We start from the raw sequence: 26,318 nt of genomic DNA on the forward strand, positions 1-26,318 counted from the left end.
TATACCAGTGTATCTTCTTCAAGTCTTTGAGCATTGTTGTCTACCTAACTTAGTAGCTATACATAGTTACAGCATATTATTATAATATACTAATAATTAAATACACTTGAATTATTACTGTAGATACGTAGCTAGCTATTCTAAGTCTGCTGTAACTATTGTGGATAGAAAAATGATGTGTAAGGTGGAATGTTTCATTTAATTATGGCTATTAATAATTCACACAAAGCTACTTATAGCAGCATCTTGATAACTAAGCGACTAGCCACACATATATACTGAATGAGAATAATTATGGAATAATAGGCTGGATACAAGAATAACAAAAAGAATAACAGGAGAATTTTTTGGGAAATTCTGGAAAGAATAATAGGTAAAATTTTGAGCATATTAGGCTCAGGCATATATTCAGTGCTAAATTTTGTAACAGATATTTTTATATGCAGGTTTCCATGTTTGTAAGGATAATTGTATTGCATGAAGTCAATAAATGATGCAAATATATTAATCAAAAAAAACATAGGTTTAAGCACACACACTAAGAGTAGCCAAGTACAGTTACATACAAAGATGTAGCTATGTCAGTTAGTAGGTTCTGATATATAATATCCAGGTTGCGGTCCTGGATTATATCCCAGTTGTGGTCCTGGATTATATCCGGGTTGCGGTCCTGGATTATATCCTGGTTGTGGTCCTGGATTATATCCCGGTTGTGGTCCTGGATTATATCCTAGTTGTGGCTCTGAATTATATCCCAGTTGTGGTCCTAGATTATATTCAGGTTGTGGTCCTGGATTATATCCAGATTGTGGTCTTGAAGAATACCCAGATTGTGGAAAATGATGGGGTGTAGTTACAGAAGCACAATCATCAGTAGAAGGATTGGTATAGTGAACAGCAGGGAGTTGAGTTGGATTGTAAGCGCATAATTGAGAACTGGAAGGAGCTGTTGCCATTAACTTTTGCTGATTTGGTTGCTGAATAACAGTACAGGAATAATTCTGTTTTCTCACATGGTAACGCCTCAAACAAATAATAGCAACAATTAGTGAGGCACCAATGAAAAGAAACAATAAGATACCACCAACTATAATACCAGCAGTAGCTCCAACAGACAATCCGCTACCAGTTGAATCATGATAATCTATAGAAACTATATACATACCACAACAGTAAACAAGTACTGTATCACCACATACATACAGAGGAAAATGATGTACTGACAGAAAAGCATCACATAACCTCTTAACCATGTCACATGATGTACACAGTTTGATGTGTATATACACTTGCCATAGAGGTGCAATATAGTACTATTGTACTGTATAGTAGGGACCACTAAGGAGTAGGTGTTGCCCACAAAATAACATCACCCAGAACCAGCCTCAATTTTTCCTGACGAAGATGAGGCAGTATTGGTTAGGCAAAAGTAAGTCCTAAAAAGCTTTCAGATTGACCCAAAATGCTTTTAACAAGTTGCTACGGAATTTAAAAAAAATATTTAATGGAATTTTCTACTGACTGCCTGACTGACTTACTGATAAACACTGTAGTTTGTTGTTGCTGTATCCCTTTTCTTTGGTTGTTATTGTATGACACATTTTAGGGGGGAGGAAATGTAGTAGTGTAATGCGCATGTGTATAAACACATATGTGTATTGTAATATATATGACGCCATTGTAACTTTAGTCAGTATTGTTGTCTAGTTGTTGTATGGTGTACAGTGGTGTTTTGCTCGAGCCTATCTATTTGCTGTTGTAGTTGTTTGCGTGATTTACATTTGTTGATTAAAGAATTACTAATCTATATACCCACGATACCACAATGATTTAATTCAATATTTGATAATATTATTGTAATACTCTAATGGAGTGCACATTTTTTTGAGGACTTCTAATATAATAGAACATACATAGAATGTTCTAGAACAATTTAGTACTTCTATTGGTAGATCTATGAAATTACAAACATTTGATTATAAGCAGATTTCAACTAGAAATTTCATTTACTGTATAAAGCAAAAATTAAGTGAGGTGATCAACCAAAGTAAATATACTCACGGTGTGGTCGCCGGCTTTCTTGGCCACACGACACATTACCATGTGTCTTGATACTTACTGTGTGGCATGCCAGATTTCTTAACCACAGCCTTATGTCTTGAACTCACTGTGTGGAGCACCCACTCTCTTGGCTACATGACACACTACCACGTGTCTTGATTACAACTTAATAGCCAGTATGTAAGAAATTCCCTACTTTTGGCATTGAACGAAAAGTTGTAATCACATGCCAATGTAAGGATTTTTCCACATGGTAGCTATGTTGTATCATCATCTGGTTTCATTACCTCATAGCACATGCATTAGTACAATGAATGTTTGCTACTTACAATCACAAACCAGTCCTGCATCTTCACTATGGGTACAATCATGAGTACCAAATCCATTATGGCTACAGTAGATTAATCGAGTCTCAGATCCTGTACATAATAAATTGTCCAACCATATTGGTCCTGTTCCTTGTCCAAAGGAGGCGGATTGCGTTACTCTTACAGATGAATATGTATATGAATATCCAAGTTGACGACAGGCAACAATTCCATCATTAGTACTCCAGCTGTCATCACACACAGTTCCCCATTCACCATTATGACACACTTCTACACGACCTTCATAGATACTAGAACCACCAACGAGACGAATACTACCCTCAGTGCAAGCTATAAAAATCTTCATCACACCTTAATAGCTAACTCATTTTCATTACATACTTGTTCCAGTGCAGGCAACACTGGCATCTTCAGAATGACTACAGTTGTTGTTTCCCCAGCCATTATGACCACATTCAGACAAGTAACGGTCTCCAGTAGCACATTGTACATCATCCAACCAAATTGGCATTAATGAGCTTCCGCTTCCAAACCAGCTACTTGTGTAAGCCCTGACAGCTTCACTGAATCCAAGTTGCTGACATACAACACTGTGAACATAAGAGAGTGCAAACAGATCACAATCTATTACTTTTAGCAGTTACATACTTGGCATCTATTATATCCCAGTTATCATCACAAACTGTTCCCCATTGTCCATTGTAGTACACCTCCACACGACCTTCAAATTGGGTATCACCATTTGCTAGACGAACTGGGACTAGAAAGAAAGCATTAGTTTAGAGCATGATAATGAGCACATACCACTTAACTCACAATCATTGTCATAAGGCCTCTATTTAATGTATCGGTGCCACATGTAGATTTCCATTGCCACACTTATTTCCCTATTGTTAGCATTGTTTGTAATACAGTGGAACCACTTAATCAGAATGGGGACACTTATGTAATCTGGACACTTGGTAATGGTCTTAAATTACCCTTATCATGTAGAGTGACTTGGAAAGTCAAGACCTCTTCACAAAGTAACCATGCTTGCCCATCTAGGCATTTTTTTCCCATAAGGAATTCAATAGTACTGATTAAAACATTAAACGCACATAACTGAAATTCTCTATGATATCTCTAGACTTGTCCGTTCACCATAACCAGTGATTGAATCTTATAGACATGTGTATATTACAAGTGAACAAATTTAAATTAGGCAAATATTGGAGCAGCATTGGATATGGACACAATCAAAGGTTACCGGCCTATTGACTCTTTTGTGTGTTTGTACACATATTAAATTGCTCATTGTAGCTAATACATAGTAACATGCATGCCAGTTTTGTGTAAACATGATTGTGTTCCAAAACGTTTGTGTGCATTTAGGTATTAAAGTACACAAGTGTAAAAAAATAGGGAGTCAGGGATTGTTGATATTCAGTCAGGAGTACGAGAAGCACCTATGCCAGTCATACTGTGAAAATAAAGCACTGAAATCATGCTGTGAGTTATCACCAATCAAACACCTATTTAGTAGTGGAGAAAGAAGTAGGACACAAAGGAGGATAAAGGTAAGTCCATGACTGCAGTTGGCAAAAAAGCTTGAAATTTGTATAAAATACAAATTTTACTACAGTATTGTTGTGTAAAGACTTTTGCCTAATTTACTGTCATGCCTACAGTATAAACAAGCAATAACAGCATGCTCATTTAAAATTAGCCTTGCATCCTAGGAGTATGGTTATGAATAATTAGAATGCATATCACAGAATATAACTCTTTGATTAAACACAGCAAAATTTAAAGAGAATTACTTTGGGTTCTAAACAGTTTTACATCAAACCTATATCCAGTTGTATAACATGGTTTTGATGTTAACAATTGTGATTGCCAACCCCAACAAACAACTTACCATCACAGATCAGGCCTGCATCTTCACTATGAGAGCAATCATGGCTACCAAATCCATTATGAACACAATCAGACAATTGATTCTCAAATCTTGTGCACAACAAGTTGTCCAACCAGATCTGCCCTGTTCCTTGCCCGAATTTAGCAGTTGTGTCAACCCTAACATATGGAAATCCCAGTTGACGACAAGCAACAATTCCATCATTAATACTCCAACTGTCATCACACACAGTTCCCCATTCATCATTATGACACACTTCTACACGACCTTCATAGATACTAGCACCACCAACAAGACGAATATAGCCTTCAGTGCAACCTATTAAAATTTCAGTACATCTTAATAGCTAACTTTTTCTCATAACAGACCCGTTTGAGTGCAAGTAACACCAGCATCTTCAAAATGAAAACAGTTATTGTTTCCCCAGCCAGCATGACCACACTCGGACAAGTAATGGTCTCTTGTAGTACATTGTACTTCATCCAACCAGATGGGCATTGATGTATTTCCACTTCCGAAGAAGTTATTTGTGTAAGCACTGATAGCACCACCAAATCCAAGTTGCTGACACACAACACTGTCAACAAGAGAATGTACAACAATCAGTAGTTATCAAGAAATTGCAAAGCACATGTCTACAATTAAAAGACACATGGCCACTATTGTGAGTTATTTATGTGTAGGGATGGTTTTGCAATATTAGCCTGAACATCTCTTAATAGATTTGCACTGCATTATGCAATTAAAAATCTTTTGTAGTTGTCATCAATTTCTTGCAACCCAAATAAATATATTTCTCTACCTTGTGTTACAGCTACCGTCATATTATATCAGTCAACATAACCGTGTATGTACTATCCATCTAACACTGGCATTATCTATAGCCTGGATTGCCTCTATATTTATTTTCTTTGATAAAACCTCTAATTCAGACAACAACTTTTAAAGACACAATGTGGACACAAATCCTAATAACGTAAAACAAGTTGTGAAAACGTCAATATCATAAGTTCCTCAGGGAAAGCTTTTCAAGCATAAATCTTGTAGACTCTGTTTACTGCCATATATGCACCATGTGGTGCATTAAAATTATTGCTTTAAGGTGTGTCTTGTTAGAATACGGAGAAAATGAAACTTCAAATAAAAAGCCTTGTTGCATAGTAACACACAAGCAGTCACTCACAAGATCGCATCATGGCTTTCACCATGCACGTTAATTAGTACACATAGCTAATTATATATCATAATAAACATCAAATTAAAAATTGTTTCCTAATACTTAACTTTTGATGACACAGCAGGATAGTAACATAACATGGAAGTCAGGAAATAGCTGATAATTATTCCTTAGTACATAAAAATTCATGACACCCTTGATTTTTACTGCGTTCTGTCAATGTACACTGACAATTGAAAACTACAAAAAGAGCACTTAAAATAATAGATAATATCCAATTCTTCTGTATGATCACTGACCTAAAATTCACAACACTCTTTGATCGAAGTTATGTACCATTGACTGCTAATAAGTGAACTTCTATGACCAAATGACTACCAAAAATCAACAGGCAGGCATTAAATACAATATGGGTGCTAGCAAAATATAAGTATGGCATGTAAACTGATGTGGGTATTAGTTTTGCTGCCACCATAACAGTACACATACATCAAGGGTGTTGTGAATTTCCAGGTTAGTCTACATACTAAGAAATATTGTATTATCTCAGATGATTCTCAAATTTTCAGAATTAGGTGTGTACTCATAGGCGGTGGAAAGGGGGGGGCTAGGGGGATAAATCCCCTCCTCAGAATGATACCACGCTGAAGTTATCCCTCTTGGAGTGGGGCTGAAAACCATGATAAAGATCGAGATACTCTAATAGAGCAGTCACTCTAATAAAGCAGTTACAGTATTAGAGCAGTGTGTAGCGAGCTATGTAAGGATTTTTATGTAGTTTATCAGCTATGAATGCATAGCTGGTGAGGTGGGCAGCTATTGCCAGCTGGTTGTGATCTTTTTTTTTGGTCTAACCATACCAAACCAGAGACTAAGTCTGGGTCAGCCCAGCCCCCTCATATCAACTACTTTCTCTGCCCCTGTGTGCACTGACAATTGAGAACTACAATAATAATTCATAGGATAATACAATTCCTCCGTATGTTGAAATTGATGACACTCTTTGATTTTACATGCAGTTCCTGCCTAGTGGGACCTACCTAAACATGAACACTTGAAAATGCATAATATCAATACTTGGAGATGATCTGCAAAACTTATGAAATTTCTGCTGTCCTGCTAAGATGTCCTGACAAATGGTCAGACAGCTACCTAAATTGACTGGACATGAAAGATTTGGCTTATTGTATCCACTATAGCATAGCAGAAGTACCTTATGTTGTTATTATCTAATCCAAAACAGCCAAGCTGTAAAACAAGTGTGCGGCCCTCAAAAAGGCTATGGTGAAAAAAGATGTGAAATCCAAGGTGGCGGCCAAGAAATGGCTGTGATGGTAGGTTAATGGTAAAAAAATTAATAACGACAATTCAGGTGAATTTGGTGCCGCTTGGTCTTGGCACAAAATTCACCTGAATTGTCGTTATTAAAATTTTTACCATTAACCTACCATCACAGCCATTTCTTGGCCGCCACCTTTGGATTTCACATCTTTTTTCACCATAGCCTTTTTGAGGGCCGCACACTTTTTTACAGCTTGGCTGTTTTGGATTAGATTTCATTTCTTTTTGTATTTGTATACCCCAAAGCCGGCCTATGGCCAGCTTTGGGATTTTTTTAACCTAGCTTTTTTTCTTTACCACAGGAAGAAGAAAAGATGCAGTAGATGTACTTTAAATATTTTATCAGTAAATGTAAAAATTATATATATAATACATATATTGATTACAGAAATCTCCATGGTGGTTTCTTTGTAACTGAACACTCTACAAAGTGACTTCTTCTGGATGCTCTCTCTACAGGGTGAATTGTTTGTAGCTGAACGATCTACAAGGTAACTTCTTCTAGCTGATCTCTCTACAGGGTGATTTGTTTGTAGCTGAATTCTGTACAGGTGATTTGTTTGCAGCTGAACTCTCTACATGGTGGTTTCTTTGTAGCTGAACTCTCTAAAACGTATTCTTCTAGCTGATCTCTCTACAGGGAGATTTGTTTGTAGCTGAACTATCTACAAGGTAACTTCTTCTAGCTGATCTCTCTACAGGGAGATTTGTTTGTAGCTGAACTATCTACAAGGTAACTTCTTCTAGCTGATCTCTCTACAGGGTGATTTGTTCGTAGCTGAATTCTATACAAGTGATTTGTTTGCAGTTGAGCTCTTTATAAAATGGTTTCTTTGTAGCCGAACTCTCTACAAGGTAACTTCTTCTAACTGATCTTTCTACAGGTTGATTTGTTTGTAGCTGAACTATCTACAAAGTAATTTCTTCTAGCTGATCTCTCTACAGAGTGATTTGTTTGTAGCTGAATTCTGTACAGGTGATGTGTTGTTTGCAACTGAGCTCTTTACAGAATGGTTTCTTTGTAGCTGAACTCTCTACTAGGTAACTTTTCTAGCTGATGTCTCTACAAGGTCACTAGTTTGTAGCTGAACTCTCTACATGGTAGTTTCTTTGTAATTGAACTTTCTACAAGGTGACTTCTTCTACCTGATCTTTCTACAGGGTGATTTGTTTGTAGCTGAACTCTCTACAAGGTAACTTCTTCTAGCTGATCTCTCTACAGGGAGATTTGTTTGTAGCTGAACTCTCTACAGGTGATTTATTTGCAGCTGAACTCTCTACATGATGGTTTCTTTTGTAGCTGAACTCTCTACAAGGTAACTTCTTCTAGCTGATCTCTCTACAGGGAGATTTTTTTGTAGCTGAATTCTCTACATGGTGGTTTCTTTGTAGCTGAACTCTACAAGGTGATTTCTTCTAGCTGAACTATCTCTTTCCATAGTTGCATGAACTCCCTACAAGGTAACTTCTTCTAGCTGATCTCTCTACAGGGTGAATTGTTTGTAGCTGATCGCTCTACAGGGTGACTTGTTTGTAGCTGATCTCTATACAGGTTACTTGTTTCTAGCTGATCTCTTGAATTCTCTTCAGGTGACTGCTCTATTAGGATGACTGCTCTATTAGAGTATCTCGATCTCTTACTTGCTGCACCAAGTTGGATTTCGTGTTATAACTCCGTGGCTTTAAGTCTGATTCTTCTACACTATTGATGAGTCATTCTAAGATGATTACTCCATCTTTACAACAATTTTCGAAGCATTACCCCAAGCGGTGTATCTGGTAGGCGCGGCAAGCAGTCGTTTTTTTATTAGCTAATCTTGATTGCGTAATTGTTACATACTGTTGGTTTTTCATTGTATCTTCCTGGTTTTCAGCTCGATTTCTTTCAAATCACAAAAGGTTTGAGGTTCAATAGTTAACCTATTCACCCACCGATTTTCAGCTTCTTCCCATACGCGGTTTAACCTGTAGGCGTGACAACATATTGGTGTTATTTTTCGTCAATAATCGCTCATAACTCTTTACCTGTTTATCGTATTCCAGCCAAAGTTAGTAATGGCCATCACTTCAACACCGACGATATGTGACTAGATTAAAAGTATTCTACAACATTGTTTACTCCTCATCAGTCTTAACAGTCCCAAATTATTTCACTAACACCACATATCCCACCCGCCACCACCACCCCTTTCATTTTGAGATTCCGTTTGCTAGAACAGATCATTATAAATTCAGCTATTACCCCAAATCTATCCGCGATTGGAACAATTTACCAACTGACACAATAGAATCCCAATCTCTACAAGTATTTTTAGATAAATTATAACTGACTCTTATCTATGTGATTTGTAATGTTTTTTCCTTACCTGAACATATCAGTTTGTAACTGTGTTTTCAGTAATCATAATCATAATCATAATCATAACGAGATGCGCCTTTATACCCCCCTTCTTTGTGCCAAATTTCACGGCAATCGGATATGGCGTTCGCGTTTTATAGCAGTTTTTGTAAGTGTGCGAAAAGAGGAAGAAAAATAAGAAGAAAAAATACCAAGAAACTAAGCCAATTTTTGAAGTCGCATATCTCGGGAACGCTTTAAGCGATTTCGCTCTAATTTGGAATGTGGAGTGCTGAAGTTGGAGGGAGTGTCCACAGCAAAAATCGTCTTGTTTCGTCAAGGAAGCACAGAACTACGGAGGTGCGAAAATTGCGTTTTCTTTCTTCCTGTCAATATACTCACGGGTGTTGCGCGCCGGCTTCTTGGGCCGCACGACACACTACCGTGTGTCTTGATATCACATGTCTTGATGCAGCTGATTTGTGGTTACAATACATCGGAAGGTTAGCAATGATACATTTGTGGTCACTGCCTTAGGTTGTAAAAATGTATATCAAGACACACGGTAGTGTGTCGTGCGGCCCAAGAAGCCGGTGTGCCACCCGTGAGTATATTAACAGGAAGAAAGAAAACGCAATTTTCACACCTATGTAGCTCTGTGATCTCTTATCCGATTGGAACCAAATTTGCTAGAGAGGTGCCGGCCAGCTAGGGAAGTCTACATACCAAATTTGAAAAAAATCGCTCAAGCCATTTCCGAGATACGAGCGAACAACATTTCGTTTTAATTTCTTCGTTTTTTTCTTCTTCATCTTCATTTCGCACACTTCGCAAAATTCGCCATAAAACACGAATTCGTGCTCGGATTGGGCTAAAATTTTGAACAATTAAAGGGCTCATTAAGGCGGATCTCCGTACCAACTTTGGTAGCAATACGATGAACATTCACGGAGTTAAGATCGATTATTTACGTAAAATAAGGTCGAAGGTCTGTCACGCCTACAGGGTAAACCCCTTGGAGGAATCAGTTGAAAATTGATATGTAGATGGAGAAACCATCGTAGGAGTGCCTTTTTGTGATTTGAAAGGAATCGGAATAAAGACCATGGAGATATGACACAAAACCCAACCTGTGTCAAAATTACGCGATCGATTTTTATGAATAAAAAAACTATTAGTTTTCTTGTCTACCAGGCAAACCGCTTAGACCAACGAGTTGAAAATCAGTATTTAGCTGGAATAATCATCATAGAAAGTCCTTGCAGTAGTACAGAAGAATCGGATTACAAATCACTGAGTTATGATTCGAAAGGCAACTACGTGTAGCAAATGCGAGATCGAGATACTCTAATAGAACAGTCACCCTAATAAAGCATTCAGCTGAATTTATAATTTACTCAGTAATATTACATTGCAAGTTATTCTGTAGGGAATTCAGCTACAAACAAGTCACTCTGTAGTCAGATCAGCTAGAAGAAGGTACCTAATAGAGAGTTCAGCTACAAAGAAGCCATCATGTAGAGAGTTCAGCTCAAATAAATCACCCTGTAGAGAATTCAGCTACAAACAAATTACCCTGTAGAGAGATCAGCTAGAAGAAGTTACCTTGTAGAGAGTTCAGTTACAAAGAAACAACCATACAAAGAGTTTAGCTGCAAACAAATCACCCAGTAGAAAGTTCCGCTATGAACAGATCACACTGTAGAGAGTTCAGTTAAAAACAAGTCATCCTGTAGATAGATCAGCTAGAAGAAGTCACCTTGTAGATAGTTCAGCTACAAAGAAACCACCATGTAAGAGAGTTCAGCTGCAAACAAATCACCTGTAGAGAGTTCAGCTAGGAACAAGTCACCCTGTACAGAGATCAGCTAGAAACAAGTCATCCTGTAGAGAGTTCAGCTAGAAGAAGTTACATTGTAGAGAGTTCAGCTACAAAGAAACTACCATGTAGAGAGTTCAGCTGCAAACAAATCGCCCTGTTGAGAATTTAGCTACACACAAATCACTCTGTAGAAAGATCAGCTAGAAGAAGTTACCTTGTAGAGAGTTCAGCTAGAAAAAAGTCACCCTGTAGAGAGATCAGCTAGAAACAAGCCACCCGTAGAGAGTTCAGCTAGAAGAAATTACATTGTATAGAGTTCAGCTACAAAGAAACTACCATGTAGAGAGTTCAGCTGCAAACAAATCGCCCTGTAGAGAATTCAGCTACAAACAAATCACCCTGTAGAAAGATCAGCTAGAAGAAGTTACCTTGTAGAGAGTTCAGCTACAAATAAATCACCCTGTAGAGAGTTCAGCTAGAAACAAGTCACCCTGTACAGAGATCAGTTAGAAACAAGCCACCCGTAGAGAGTTCAGCTAGAAGAAGTTACATTGTAGAGAGTTCAGCTACACAGAAACTACCATGTAGAGAGTTCAGCTGCAAACAAATCGCCCGGTAGAGAATTCAGCTACAAACAAATTACCTTGTAGAAAGATCAGCTAGAAGAAGTTACCTTGTAGAGAGTTCAGCTACAAATAAATCACCCTGTAGAGAGTTCAGCTAGAAACAAGCCACCCTGTACAGAGATCAGCTAGAAACAAGCCACCCGTAGAGAGTTCAGCTAGAAGAAGTTACATTGTAGAGAGTTCAGCTACAAAGAAACTACCATGTAGAGAGTTCAGCTGCAAAAAAATCGCTCTGTAGAGAATTCAGCTACAAACAAATTACCCTGTAGAAAGATCAGCTAGAAGAAGTTACCTTATAGAGAGTTAATTCAGCTACAAATAAATCACCCTGTAGAGACTTCAGCTGGAAACAAGTCGCCCTGTACAGAGATCAGCTAGAAACAAGCCACCCGTAGAGAGTTCAGCTAGAAGAAGTTACATTGTAGAGAGTTCAGCTACAAAGAAACTACCATGTAGAGAGTTCAGCTGCAAACAAATCACCCTGTAGAGAATTTAACTACACACAAATCACCCTGTAGAAAGATCAGCTAGAAGAAGTTACCTTGTAGAGAGTTCAGCTAGAAACAAGTCACCCTGTAGAGAGATCAGCTAGAAACAAGCCACCCGTAGAGAGTTCAGCTAGAAGAAGTTACATTGTAGAGAGTTCAGCTACAAAGAAACTACCATGTAGAGAGTTCAGCTACAAACAAATCGCCCTGTAGAGAATTCAGCTACAAACAAATTACCCTGTAGAAAGATCAGCTAGAAGAAGTTACCTTGTAGAGAGTTAATTCAGCTACAAATAAATCACCCTGTAGAGAGTTCAGCTAGAAACAAGTCACCCATAGAGAGATCAGCTAGAAACAAGTCATCCTGTAGAGAGTTCAGCTAGAAGAAGTTACATTGTAGAGAGTTCAGCTACAAAGAAACTACCATATAGAGAGTTAAGCTTCAAACAAATTTCCCTGTAGAGAATTCAGCTACAAACAAATTACCCTGTAGAAAGATCAGCTAGAAGAAGTTACCTTGTAGAGAGTTCAGCTACAAACAAATCACCCTGTAGAGAGTTCAGCTACAAAGAAGTCATCCGGTAGAGAGATAAGCTAGAAGGATCACCTTGCAGAGAGGTCAGCTACAAAGAAATCATCATGTAGAGAGTTCAGCTAGAAACAAGTCACCCTGTAGAGAGATCAACTAGAAACAAGCCACACGTAGAGAGTTCAGCTAGAAGTTACATTGTAGAGAGTTCAGCAGTTTAGCTGCAAACAAATCGCCCTGTAGAGAATTCAGCTACAAACAAATTACCCTGTAGAAAGATCAGCTAGAAGAAGTTACCTTGTAGAGAGTTCAGCTACAAACAAATCACCCTGTAGAGATTTCAGCTACAAACAAGTCATGCGGTAGAGAGATCAGCTAGAAGGATCACCTTGCAGAGAGGTCAGCTACAAAGAAATCACCATGTAGAGAGTTCAGCTGCAAAGAAATCACCCTGTAGAAAATTCAGCCACAAACAAATTGCCCTGTAGAAAGATCAGTTAGAAGAAGTTATCTTGTAGAGGGCTCAGCTACAAAGAAACCATTCTGAAAGAGCTCAGTTGCAAACAAATCACCTGTACAGAATTCAGCTACAAACAAATCACCCTGGGGAGAGATCAGCTAGAAGAAGTTACCTTGTAGATCGTTCAGCTACATACAATTTACCCTGTAGAGAGAGCATCTAGAAGAAGTCACCTTGTAGAGTGTTCAGTTACAAAGAAACCACCATGGAGATTTCTGTAATCAATATATGTATTATATATATAATTTGTACATTTACTGATAAAATATTTAAAGTACATCTTCTTCAACTTTTCTTCTTCCTGTGATAAAGAAAAAAAAATAGGTTATAAAGTCTCAAAGCCGGCCTATGGCCAGCTTTGGGGTATACAAATACAAAAAGAAATGAAATCTAATCCAAAACAGCCAAGCTGTAAACAAAGTGTGCAGCCCTCAAAAAGGCTATGGTGAAAAAAGATGTGAAATCCAAGGTGGCGGCCAAGAAATGGCTGTGATGGTAGGTTAATGGTAAAAAATTTAATAATGCAATTCAGGTGAATTTTGTGCCAAGACCAAGCGGCACCAAATTCACCTGAATTTTCGTTATTAAAATTTTTACCATTAACCTACCATCACAGCCATTTCTTGGCCACCACCTTGGATTTCACATCTTTTTTCACCATAGCCTTTTTGATGGCCACACACTTTTTTTACAGCTTGGCTGTTTTGGATTAGATTATACTATCTCCTAACAACCAAGTGACTGTTATTATTGACAGAATCAACAGACTTGCGAACTCAGCCTTTATGCTTCCTCTTTGACTTTGTGCTTTGATGCGACACTGAATCTGAACAAATTGTATCATGGTCAGATATCAATGCAATTTGACTGGATTTTGTCCAGTGTCTGCACATTACTAGGCCTGAGTTCATGTAATAAACATTAATCCATTGCAGCCATTGCAAGGATCCCTTCTCTGGAGACCATTTCCCATGTACCTGTAACCTCCGACCCGCCATTAAGACAGGGACCAACATCAAGTCAAGACCCAGAACAAAGTGATGATGCCCCACCAAGAGGCACAACGGACAGTGTTACCTTCAGTGCAGGGTTCCCACCAGTACCATCCAAGCTGGTAAAGCGGATTCAGGATGGTGAATATGTGGACTTGGCCGAGCTGACAATAGACTGTCTAAGCATGCCGGGTCTTTCCGACGCGAGCAGATCAACCCAGATCAGGAAACGGCCTATTACTTCCATTACTGAGTGGACACAGTGCTTCAACAACTACACTTCGATCCGTGGACGCACCCAGCCAGAAAAGATCCATGATTTTTTAGGATATGAACACTTGATTATAGAGGCACACCTAGAGTATTTTGGAGATGCGTGGGCAGTGTACGACCGTCGTTTTCGACAAATTGCAGCATCCCACGGAGACATTATTTGGGCAAGACGAGACATGGACCTGTGGCACACAGTATTCGCGGGTTTCCAACGCCGACCATATTGCAAACACTGTTTCGGGCCAACTCATTCAGAGGATCAATGCTGTGCAGCTTTGGTGCCCCTACCCAGGGAGAGAACGACTGTGACACCTCAACCTTCGAAACCCAGAATCTGCCGAGAATGGAACTTCTCGCAATGCTCTTTCTTGGGTTGTCGGTATATCCATGCTTGCTTGACCTGTTACACCGACCCAGACTCCACAGGCAGCAACCACAAATGGATCCAGTGTCATCGAAACCCTAACCGACGCCGAGGACCTTCAGCACCCCCTCCAAGGGGGGTGCCCCCACTGATGGGGATGTCACAGCCCCCTTATTGAAGAGGATGCTAGACAAACACTTGCATGGCTATAATCCAGGAACCGTCTTGATTAGCACACAGTTAGGATCACTAGGCAATTACAATTGTGAATAGAAATCAACACGAGCACAACTCCAATTTTGTGACCCACCCCCATATGTTCCTTTTCTTTTTTTCCTTTTGTATATGTATTAAGCCATTGTCATTAGCGTATGGTGTCATGTGATCTGCAATTAAGATAATAATGTGATAGTTATCATTAGGGATAAAGGGTTATGCCTGCCAAAATACCCCCCCCCCCTCCCTCTTTTTTTCTTCTCCCTGTAGTGCCCATCTATGACTTACCACCAGAATTGTGGGATAAAGAGCTGGTGCAACAGGCTCCCAGGCCACCTTCCCCTGACAGCTGGTTACAGCAATGGTCATCCTCACTCCAAACTAATTCCCCTTTCCAAGTGCCCATCACAGCTAGCTTGGTACATACCCCACTTTGTGCCCCGGCATGGTATTCAATGCTGATAAATCACCCTCATAGGCAGCTGGTGCAATTCACACTATGTGGTATCCAAGAGGGCTTCCGTATTGGCTTCACAAAACCCACATCATTGAAGTCTGCCAAACGCAACTTGAAAGGAGCACGAAAACACCCTGATGTAGTTTACGACTACCTTGCAACAGAGCTATTCCTAGGCCGAATTGCAGGACCTTTCCCCCCAGCAGCAGTCCCTCAAGTCCACCTAAATCGTTTTGGCGTAATCCCCAAAGGTCAGACAGGGAGATGGAGGCTCATTGTGGACCTGTCCCACCCCAAAGGTCAGAGCGTGAATGATGGCATACCTAAACATTTATGCTCCCTTAAGTACGTAACCATTGATGAGGCCATAAAGGGGATCGTCCAGCTTAGCCGTGGCACTCTACTGGCCAAGATTGACATAAAGAGTGCATTTCGCCTAATCCCAGTCCATCCAGCAGATAGGCACATGCTAGGGATGAAGTGGGGAGATGGAGTATACATTGACACCTGCCTCCCGTTTGGGTTACGCTCAGCGCCCAAACTGTTTAATATCCTAGCAGAATTCTTAGCTTAGATAGTTAGACAAAGCAATGTGTCATTCTTAATTCACTACCTGGATGATTTCCTAACGATGGGGCCTCCCTCCTCCCCAGTCTGCCAACACAATTTAGATACAATCATTCAAACCTGTGATTACCTTGGTGTCCCACTGGCTTTGGAAAAAGTAGAGGGTCCACTTACCACCCTGCCATTCCTAGGCATTGTTCTAGACACCAGCAGGATGGAGGCAAGACTACCTGAAGAAAAGCTTTTGAAACTGCGGAAAGAAATTGTCGACTGGATCGGCTACACCAATGCAACAAAACGGGAAATTCTCTCCCTGGTCGGATCTCTGCAGCATGCTGCAAAATTGGTATGCTGCGGCAGAGCTTTTGTCTCCCGCATGTATGTAACAGCAGCCAAAGTAAGAGAGCTACATTTCTACACCAGATTAAACGTGGAGTTTAGGTCAGACCTGTGTTGGTGGCACACTTTCTTAACGGGCCTCAGTCTGCTCCGCTGGAATGACAACAACTGGTCTCCCAGCCACATCATCCAGACTGATGCATCAGGCTCTTGAGGGTGTGGTGCCTTTTGGGAGGGCCAGTGGTTGCAATGGTGCTGGCCACCTGAATGGGCCCAATGCAACATCATGATAAAAGAACTGGTTCCCATAGTTTTGAGTTGCGCTGTCTGGGGTAAACAGTTGGCAGGGAGTAAAGTACTGTTTGAATGCGACAACTCCAGCGTGGTCTCTGCAGTTAACAAGCAATACACAAGAGAAGCAACAGCCATGCACTTACTACGGGGTCTCTGGATTTTTGTAGCCTATTTTGATATTGACGTTAAGTGTAAGCATATAGCAGGGGTAACCAACACAACAGCAGATCACTTGTCCCGTGGTAACCTACATCAATTTTTCTCTTTACACCCTCAGGCATCCCTCCAGCCATCTCCACTGCCTCCACCATTGCTCCAGATCATAGCGGGAGGGCCAGATTGGACATCACCTCTATTCAGGCAGCTGTACAATACTACTTTGAGAATGGTTTAGCACCAGCTACTCAACGATGTTATAGTGCCGGCCAACAAAGATACATACAATTCTGCACACAAGCTAATCTAACACAGATACCCACTTCAGAAAGCACATTGTCACTGTTTGTAGCTTATTTAGCACGCACAGGTTTAGCACACAGCACAATAAAAGTATATCTTTCCTCTATTGGTAATTTACACTTATCCTGCAGTCAGCACCACGTGTACCGCAGGGCTCTCACTCCACGCTTGGAACAGATCCTCCAGGGCATCAAACGAGAACAAGCCAGTACACGCCCAGTCAGAATACGCCTCCCCGTCACAGTGGACATCATGCATAGCATCTACTCAGTTTTGTCTAAGACCCCAAACCAATACCAGGAAATCATGCTGTGGGCAGCATGCTGCACCGCATTCTTCGGTTTCCTCCGAGTGGGGGAAATGACCGTCCCTACGAAGACTGCTTTTAATGACTCCATTCACTTGTCCTTATGGGACGTTGCTCTTGACAGCAGGTCAACACCAACCATAGTTTGGCTCACGATCAAGCAGTCTAAGACTGACCCCTTCCGCAAGGGAGCCAGGTTATGCCTGGGTCTAACAGATTCGATAGTCTGCCCAATCAAGGCATTGCTTCCTTACTTGGCACTTAGAGGTAGCAAACCCGGTTCATTATTCCTTGTGGAGGACAAAACACCCCTGACTCGGGTCCAGTTTAAGTCTCTCCTCTCTGCTACATTAAAGAAGGCTGGGCTAGATGACTCACAATACAACACCCACAGTTTCAGGATCGGCGCAGCCACTGCAGCAAAGGCAGCAGGAATCTCAGATGCACATATCCAATTGTTGGGCCGCTGGAGGAGTTCAGCATTCCAAGGCTACATCAAAACACCCGTCCAAGTTCTCACAAGGCTCTCCAAGCAACTGGTATCTGCTCCTGGGTCTCAATGGAAATAGCTTACAAGAAACAAGTGCGTCATACATTAGCATACCAAATAATTATACCTTCATATGGCATACCTTTGTATAGACTGTTGTACTCACATATTTGCACATGTTATATAGAGTAATCATTGAATATTATAAGGGCACAAGAAAAGTGAAGTGATCAACAAACAGGCTGGCTCCTGGTGGATATGCAGAGGCTCCTGCTATTCCTATGGCTTGGAGGGAAAGGCAGTAGCCTTTCTTTGGCCTGTAGAAATTTTGTGGCTTCAAGTTGGGGGAATCCCCAAGAATTTCTACCTCCAAGCCTTTATAGTAAATAATTGGCCAAATATATTTCGGGTACTAAACTTAATTTGCTGAAAGTGGCCTCCTTTGTTAAAACAGCTAAATAGGAGAACCAGGGAGCCCTGCACAACCACCAAGAAAACCACCATCAGCTGATGGTGGCATTTCAGTGTTCAGTGGGATAGAGGAAGGGACCAGGCTTACTGGGTCTCAACTAACTAGCTACATTAAAGAGTGGTCAAACTATAAATTCTTAGATCAACACTCTCGAAGTCACTTTGTAGTGAAACACTCCATTAGAGCTCAAGGATTGAAATGTTACAAGATTAAGGTAAGAAATGCTGTTAATCTAGAAGCATAATGGAAGCATAATGGGGGCACTTAAGAGCATGACAGGTGGAAATTTTGGGAAAATTCCTGAAAGAGCATACTGGGAGGATATTCAAAGTAGACTTAAATATAATTGATACAAGATAAGTACATTGTAACCAGAGGTTACTTAAGGAGGGCTTGTGGTCACCATCAAACCATCAACACATAACTTGAGTAAATGCTAAAAACCAGATGTCTGGCTTCTCTCATAGCACAGTATACATCATCCATGCCAAGTTTACTTGTACGTATAATTTAATTCAATTGTTGTACAGAATTGACAAAGTACAATGGTACTGTGACAATTCTGAAGGTCTACCAGTAACCTGCACTGTTGGCCTATGACTAGATAATTAACAGATGATTACACTATACAAGACTACACTTAAATTTACACGTACAACTATACTATCTACAAAATATACCAATGTTTACAAATAGTTATAATTGTTTGTTGCAGAACTCTGGCTGCAGCAGGCACAAGGACACATGCAGTGGAAGCAACAGTGGGTATATTGCTGAAAAGTGATTCCAAAAGAATTTATTTAATCACATCTAATCATTGAGACAAGTAAGTTATAGGTAAGCATTTCCACAGTTGGGGTAAACGATAAAAACATAAATTCATGATGTAATTTGATGAGGCTGTCTTGGGGTAAAGCTCAGATCTGGTGGTAAAGTCAACATAGTTTGGGATATTGAATTTGTCAGATGGTTGTTTGATGGATTTTGTAAAGAATAAAATGTCAGCAATTTTGTAAACATACATTAATGGCAGTATACCAACTTGAATTAACATTTTCTGTAGGTAGATGAGTGATCAGATAAAAATTGAGTTGCTCTCCGCTGTACTCTCTTAAGTAACTCAATGTCCTTTAGCAAGTAAGGCTTCCATAGAGGTAAGCAGTAAAACAATTTATCTTGAACCATTGCGATGTTGAGAGCTTTTCTAGCCTGGGGGCAGTGGGTATTCTTAAAAACCCTGTGTAAGAGACCTAGAGATTTTTAGGCCTTAGTGGTGATCAGTTCATAATGATCTTGCCATGTCAATGAATTATTGAAGATAATCCCCAGGTCATTGCAATTTGAGGGTTCGTTTGTTTTGTGGTCATTGACATAGTATGTTGTGTTAAATTGGTGATGAAATCTCATAAAGACAAACTTTGACAGATGAAAAAAGATTATCAACAGACCAGTTGAATAGTGAGTTGAGGTCTTCTTGAAGACACTGGATGTCAACTGTAGAAATGATCTGTCTGAAACACTATGTGTTGTCAGCAAATTGTGATGTGATGACAGATGGTAGGTTGTTTATGAAAATTAAGAAGAGTAGGGGACCCAGAATGCTTCCCTGAGGTACTCCAGAGAGCACAGGTAGAGTGTTGGATAGATGGTTTACCACAACAGAAACACACTGGGTTCTGTTGTTTACATACATAACAGTTTAACCAAATCCATAAGTGCCAGTTATTCCTATGTTCCACAATTTGATCAGCAGTTCATTGTGAGGCACACTATCAAAGGGAATTCAATATATATTGTATCTATTTCTTCTTTTGAAGTGATGAGTTGGTTGAAACAGATGAGCAATTGTTGTAGAGTTGATGAGTTACTTTGAAATCCAAATTGGTGTTTTGTGATAGACTTGGACACTGACATTATTATCTTATTGTAGATTAGCCTTTCTAGGACTTTGAATGTAACACAAAGAAGGGATATTGGATGATTATTATTGACAGATGTTTTGTCACCACACTTGAATACAGAGATTATTTTGTGCAATTTCCATTCTGTTGGTATGGTTCTGCTATTTAAGCTGAATTTAAACAAGTGATGGATAGGTAAGAAGAGGGCGGAAGCAGGAGGAATATTGTCTATACCACTAGCCTCAAGATAATAAAGAGCATCCAGTACTTCTTGTTCAGAAGGTGACATCAAGATCACTAAGAGAGATAGACGCTTACTACTTCTAAGTTTGTTGGACTTGGAATCTATCTACTAGGTAAATTACTACTGATTGCCAACATAACACCACTGCCCGGGTACCTCTGTCTTGCATATAGATTGTGTAATCTTGAGGTAAAATTTCATAATCCGTATATATAATAGCCTCAGACAGCCAGGTTTCAGATACCAATGATTTGAAAATTAAATGTATATATAAAAGTTTGGAAAGGGAGTAAGCTTTTTGCCAAGCTCCACACAAACTTTGGACCCCAAAGGGCAGAGTCGCAGTGGTAGCAGAAAAAGTATCCATGTTTTTTTTGAGAACTGTTGCTAGAGGACTTATTGAGACTGAATCCTGACCTGCCTGCTTTACCATAAAGTTTGCCTTTGATATAAATTTTGTTACCACATATTTTGATGTCAAAATTTGGTGTTTTAGCCTGGATGAGTGACCACCGGACTTTTAACAGATGTGACACGTGCATCTTGTGGAAGGTCAGGTTTGATGACATAAGGTTTGATAACATAAGATGGCTTTACTTGTGCTCTCTTAGATAGGATGATATTGACATCAGATGATCTGAGGACTGGGATTCCCTAAGGGATTGCATTTTCCAAGCCTTATGGTGTCTCTGATTGTGTGAGGCTGGGTTGAACTGTCCAGGTCAGTGAAGACTGTAGCTGCATTGTTTAAGTCAGATTTTTCTCATTCCATCTTTTTTGTACTCTTGGAACATTCATCAAGGCTGAATAGTATGACATTAAATTTTCTAGCCGTGTCAAGCTTGGTAGCCATTGTAGGTACACGTGGAGTGTTCAGTGATTGGTTTACACCTGGGTTGGGGGGAGCAGCAGTGGCAGTAGTGTCACTGCTTGAGGTCAAGTTAGATGATGGTTGCTGTTGAGAACTGATTAAGTTTAGAGACATGTGTGCTGATTTGATCTTTTAGGCCTGCTATTACATTATTGTAATGGAGTTGCATACAAAACAGACAATAAAATGGATTTTCTGTCTCACTTGCAATGTCATAGGCACACTTTGAGATTCCCACACGTTTCCTATGGTACCAAGCTTCCTACCTACCCTTGCAGAACAAAGTTTTGTTGCCTGGGTCTTCGCTGTCATCTGAGGACTCATTGATTAACTGTTCACAGGCAGGACAAGTCAAAAGCTCTTCCCTCGTCTCCTCCACATTGCTTGTACTTGAAGAAGAGTCATCCTGCATGGGTCTGGCGTATGGCTTGTTGTTGATGATTCAAGACTTTCGAGACTTATCTCCTTTGCCGTTTTTGGGTATAGCCCGTCAGTGAGTGACCTCCAGTCACCTACTTGGGTACCATTCATGTAGACTTGAGAGGAGAATGTACATTTAGCAACCATCTTCCTTCGTCAATGTTTTTACTATATTTGAAAGTGAACACCGATTTGACAACAACACCATTGGGTAAACCGCCTAACATGCACTGGTATGAGAAAGCGTTCCTTTGTCCAGAGGAGGTTGGTCATGCATCATAACCCAATTATGCAACCAAGCATTGTTCCAGGTGTTAAATCTTAGGAAAATGGCACACTGTACTGACTCTACTGGGAAAGCTTGTAAGGGCTCTGAGACACTAGTACAAATATATAAGGCACACTGATATGCAGTGTTGGGCAAGTTACTTTGTAAAAGTAACTAGTTACATATTACATATTACTTGCAACTAAACTATTTAGTTACAGTTACATATTACCCATAAAATAAAGTAACTGTAATAATATTACATATTATATTACTTTGTGTCCACAGCCTTAAGCTGTCACGTGTGAAACTACCACCTTATCACGTGACATGATTGCATTAATCGTTGTTGGACAATATGCAAATCTTGGTTGTAAGTAAGAAGCTGGTGAATAAGCTTCATTCAGTAGGCCTCGTTACTTCGTTGTGGCTAGGCATTACTCAGTGGATAACTAACGAGATTAGTAACTTCGTTACTTGTAGTAATAATATTATGTAGTATTAGACTCATTACAGTAACTATACTACTTAATAGGTAATGCGCTATATTTGTAAGTAAAGTAACTTGCATTATATTACCTGCTTTTATAGCGTACAGTGGAACCTCGATTATCCAAACACTGATTAACCGAACTCTTGATTATCCGAAAACCAAATCGACTGCTCAATTAGAGTATTTTGTCAACAAGTGTATGCTTTATTAGAGTAGTTTAGCAAAGCTCTGTATATAAATGTATGGAAGTTCGATTTTACGTACTTTCGATTTTATGAACACCCTTTCCCCCAATTAGTTCGGATAATCGAGGTTCCACTGTATTTCATTATATTACTTTGTTACCACAAAAGTAATAGTATTATGTAACGCGGGTGAGGGCAAGGTTGGGATTTGCTTTGGTAGGGCTACTATGTTGTGTCTGTGTGGTTCACGGACTAGTTGGAGATACTTGGGTTTTGAGGATAGTGCGGCAATATACACTATAATTATCTGGACTATCCATAACTAAATTGTTTAATTTGTTATACTGATAAGTTTATTTGTTTGTACTATAGTTGTGTAATATTGTGACTGGTTTTGTGAAAAGGGGTCTTCCAGTGCACATATCCAATTTACCAACTTTATAAAAATTCATAGCTTCAGACAGATTGATACTTCAAATCTGGTCAATAGTTAGCACCAACATTGCTAAAATGGATGAAAAATTTTAGGGCTATATACAGCTCCTTTTTGGGTGAGTGTTAAAGACCTATATTTTCAAAAGATTAATTTACAGTACATTATTATACAGTGTGTTTAGTGGTCATGGACCTGCAGAAAAAGTTCACAAGCAAGTATAAGAAAAATTATGGTAGGGACAACGTAGTACCATGATAAAAAGTACTGAAACAAGCTGGATTGGAGTAGTATGTAATCCGCACAAAAACAGCCAAGCTGTGAAAAAAGGTGCGGCCTTAAAAATCTTGGGTGAAAAAATTTGTGGTGGCGGCCAACAAATGGCTGCAATGATGTTAATGCGAATAAATTTTAACAATACACATAGCCATTATTAAATTTATTAGCATTGCAGCCATTTGTTGGCCACCACCTTTGATTTCACAACTTTTTCACCGAGGATTTTTAAAAGGCTGCCCCCTTTTCACAGCTTGGCTGTTTTTGTGTGGATATCACTTGTTTTTGTAATTGCAAGTTCCAAAGCCAGCTTATATGGTTGGCCTTGATAATTCCTTTTGATCTTTTCCCCCTTTAATATACAGGAATCATCAAAGGCTACATAACAAATGAAGAACTGAAATAAGATAAATTTTTGAAGGCATGTATATCTTTTTGAATTTTACTTTTATTCCTAGGGTTATATACCAGCACCCTTTGCCACCCCTAGCAGGCTTACAAAGATGTTAGAAGTGCTAGACAAACTGGTGCTCCTAGTGAAAGTGGTGGACAGCCCTGATGTGTAATCTAGCTCCTCTCAAACACATAATAGTGCAGCGTAACAAAGAATAACTAATCCTGCAACACAGCCATAACATCACAGGACTCCTTCTGAAAAGACAAGGAAAGAAAGTCTTCTAGTAAAATACAGCAGCAGCATGATCAATACCACCAAATCACGGTTGAAATACAAGTGAGGTAAAAGAACCCATCTCATTTCCATAGTACTACCTTGTTCATAGTTGCATTGTTTCTCACGTTCAAAACATCGATAAAGTGAGGATACTTGGGTACGTGGATTTTTTCTCCTTTCTCCACCTTTTCAAACACAGTTTCTGTAACAACTTTAAACAGGCTGTAGGACCAGGTGTCCTACAGACCTTCAGCACTTGTGCTGTAAAGCCTTAATAAATAAAAAATAAATACCACGATATGAAGGTACATTAGCATTAAACACTTTGACATCAAAAATTCCTTCTGTGGCTTACAAGCCTCCCAGAATCCTGAAGCAGAAATGTCCAGATAAGCTCCATCCTCACTCATTTCACGAAGGCACGTATATCCCAATGATAGCTGGACAGGTTTGACTCAAATTGGGAATGAAAGCTTCCATAACAGAAATGGTTATCGATTAACACCGATCAAGACTATGGAGAAATGGATACATAAAACGGCAATTTTTGATTCTGTAAAATGAGTATGGCACCCACCCACCCACCTGCATCAGCTGTACTTGGCTGCATGACACACTTGGAGGAACACAGAAATACCTGGGAATTATATTTGACAAAGAATTAAAGTGGGGAGAACAGGTGAGTAATGTATGCAAGAAGATATCATATTATCTGTAGCTATATGCTAAGTGTTAACCGGAAGTCACTAGTATTTGAAGTCTTGAGGATACTAATTGAGTCCCTGATTCTTTCCAGAATTGACTATGCTTTACCCACCTCTCAAAAAATCACAAGTGGCACGTCTACAGCGTCTACAAAACAGAGCAATTTGAATGAGAAAGTATGATCATGTCCAGTGATGTGTTTGCGAAAATATGATCATCAGGTCTCTTTACATCGTTGCCAATTAAACTGGCTACTGATCTCACACCAGATTATGTTTAAGTCATCCTGTGCCATGTATCACCACTACCATCATGATAAACAGCCTTGTTTGCTCCTCGATCCTCCTATTGTGTTCGGAGCACAGCATAGTTACAACACATGGTGTAAAGACTGTTGGTGTAAAGACTGTTTTTCCAACCCACCTAGTTACCATTTATCAACCACTAAAAAATATTTCCGTTCCTCTGCTACAACATGGTGGAATTCTCTTCTAAAATCTATTCCAATTGATTGTAATTACAATTCCTTTATATTCTCTGTCAAGGACTTTTATCTCAACACTAAAAGCAATTAATTGTGATTTTAGTTAGTTTCTTGTGTCTGTATGTTTTTGTTTTTGTACTCTGTTGTATGTATGTGTGCTCCAGTAGGGAAGAACAGCTCTGCTGACTACTGCGAGGATATACAATCAATCAATCAATCAATCAATCAATCAATCAATCAATCAATCAATCAATCAATCAATCAATCAATCAAGAACTGTGATGGTAGGGCAAATACCCAAACCTAGATACACCCATGCTATTAGCTAGCTTTATCAGTTACTTTTGCTGATAAATCGGGGGCACCAGAGTTAAAGGTGAAAGTGGTCTCAATCCTAATGCTTTAGTCTATAGGGGGTCTGGGAGCATGGAAAGTAAGTGCTGTATGTTGGCTACATTTAGTTTTGACTTTAATAATAATGACTATGTATTTAGCTATCAGGTTATGTATTCAAGGTAATATTGCATCTGCTCGCTATAAACTGCTATTCTATGCATTATGGGACATTATCTGTTGGTTTACCTCCATCTCTCCTCAATCCTTTATACCTATTAATTTTATTGATTCTAGAAAACCTGTACACCTTGTCAGTATAGTTGCAACAAGAACACCTGCATAGGAAAATGATGATGATGCGCTTACTGAGACATATGCCTCCTCAAACATGCTTTATGTAATAGCTTTAAACAGGCTATAGGAACAGTAGTCCTACAGACATTCAGCATTTGTGCTGTAGAGCCTTAATAAATAAATAAATAAATATGAGAGGAGGCTGGCATTTCCTTGCAGTGATATAACACAAAACGTGCTAAATTATACAATATAATCTGAGACTTATTTGTATACAAATTAGCTGGGATCAATGCTGGTAAGCATTTCATCATATCACCATCCACCAGTGCTTGTGCAATGAATCTAAACAATTACTTAAACCTGTTTATATA

The 26,318-nt window shown here is 39.4% G+C and overlaps 1 protein-coding gene across 1 annotated transcript in view; it reads right to left on the bottom strand.

The window, feature by feature from the left end:
* Window positions 1-482: 482 nt before the first annotated feature.
* Window positions 483-26,318, bottom strand: part of LOC136263199 (deleted in malignant brain tumors 1 protein-like) — a 57,994-nt gene continuing 32,158 nt past the window's right edge. Inside the window, exons 12-17 of the mRNA XM_066057703.1 lie at window positions 4,659-4,867; window positions 4,291-4,608; window positions 3,039-3,150; window positions 2,772-2,980; window positions 2,391-2,720; window positions 483-1,153 (exon numbers count right to left, since the gene is read on the bottom strand). Coding sequence (XP_065913775.1) covers window positions 582-1,153; window positions 2,391-2,720; window positions 2,772-2,980; window positions 3,039-3,150; window positions 4,291-4,608; window positions 4,659-4,867 — 1,750 coding nt within the window. The 3' untranslated portion in view covers window positions 483-581. The remainder of the gene's footprint in view (window positions 1,154-2,390; window positions 2,721-2,771; window positions 2,981-3,038; window positions 3,151-4,290; window positions 4,609-4,658; window positions 4,868-26,318) is intronic.

Source organism: Dysidea avara, chromosome 8, assembly GCF_963678975.1.
Source record: "Dysidea avara chromosome 8, odDysAvar1.4, whole genome shotgun sequence".
In the NCBI taxonomy this organism is placed as follows: Eukaryota; Metazoa; Porifera; class Demospongiae; order Dictyoceratida; family Dysideidae; genus Dysidea; species Dysidea avara.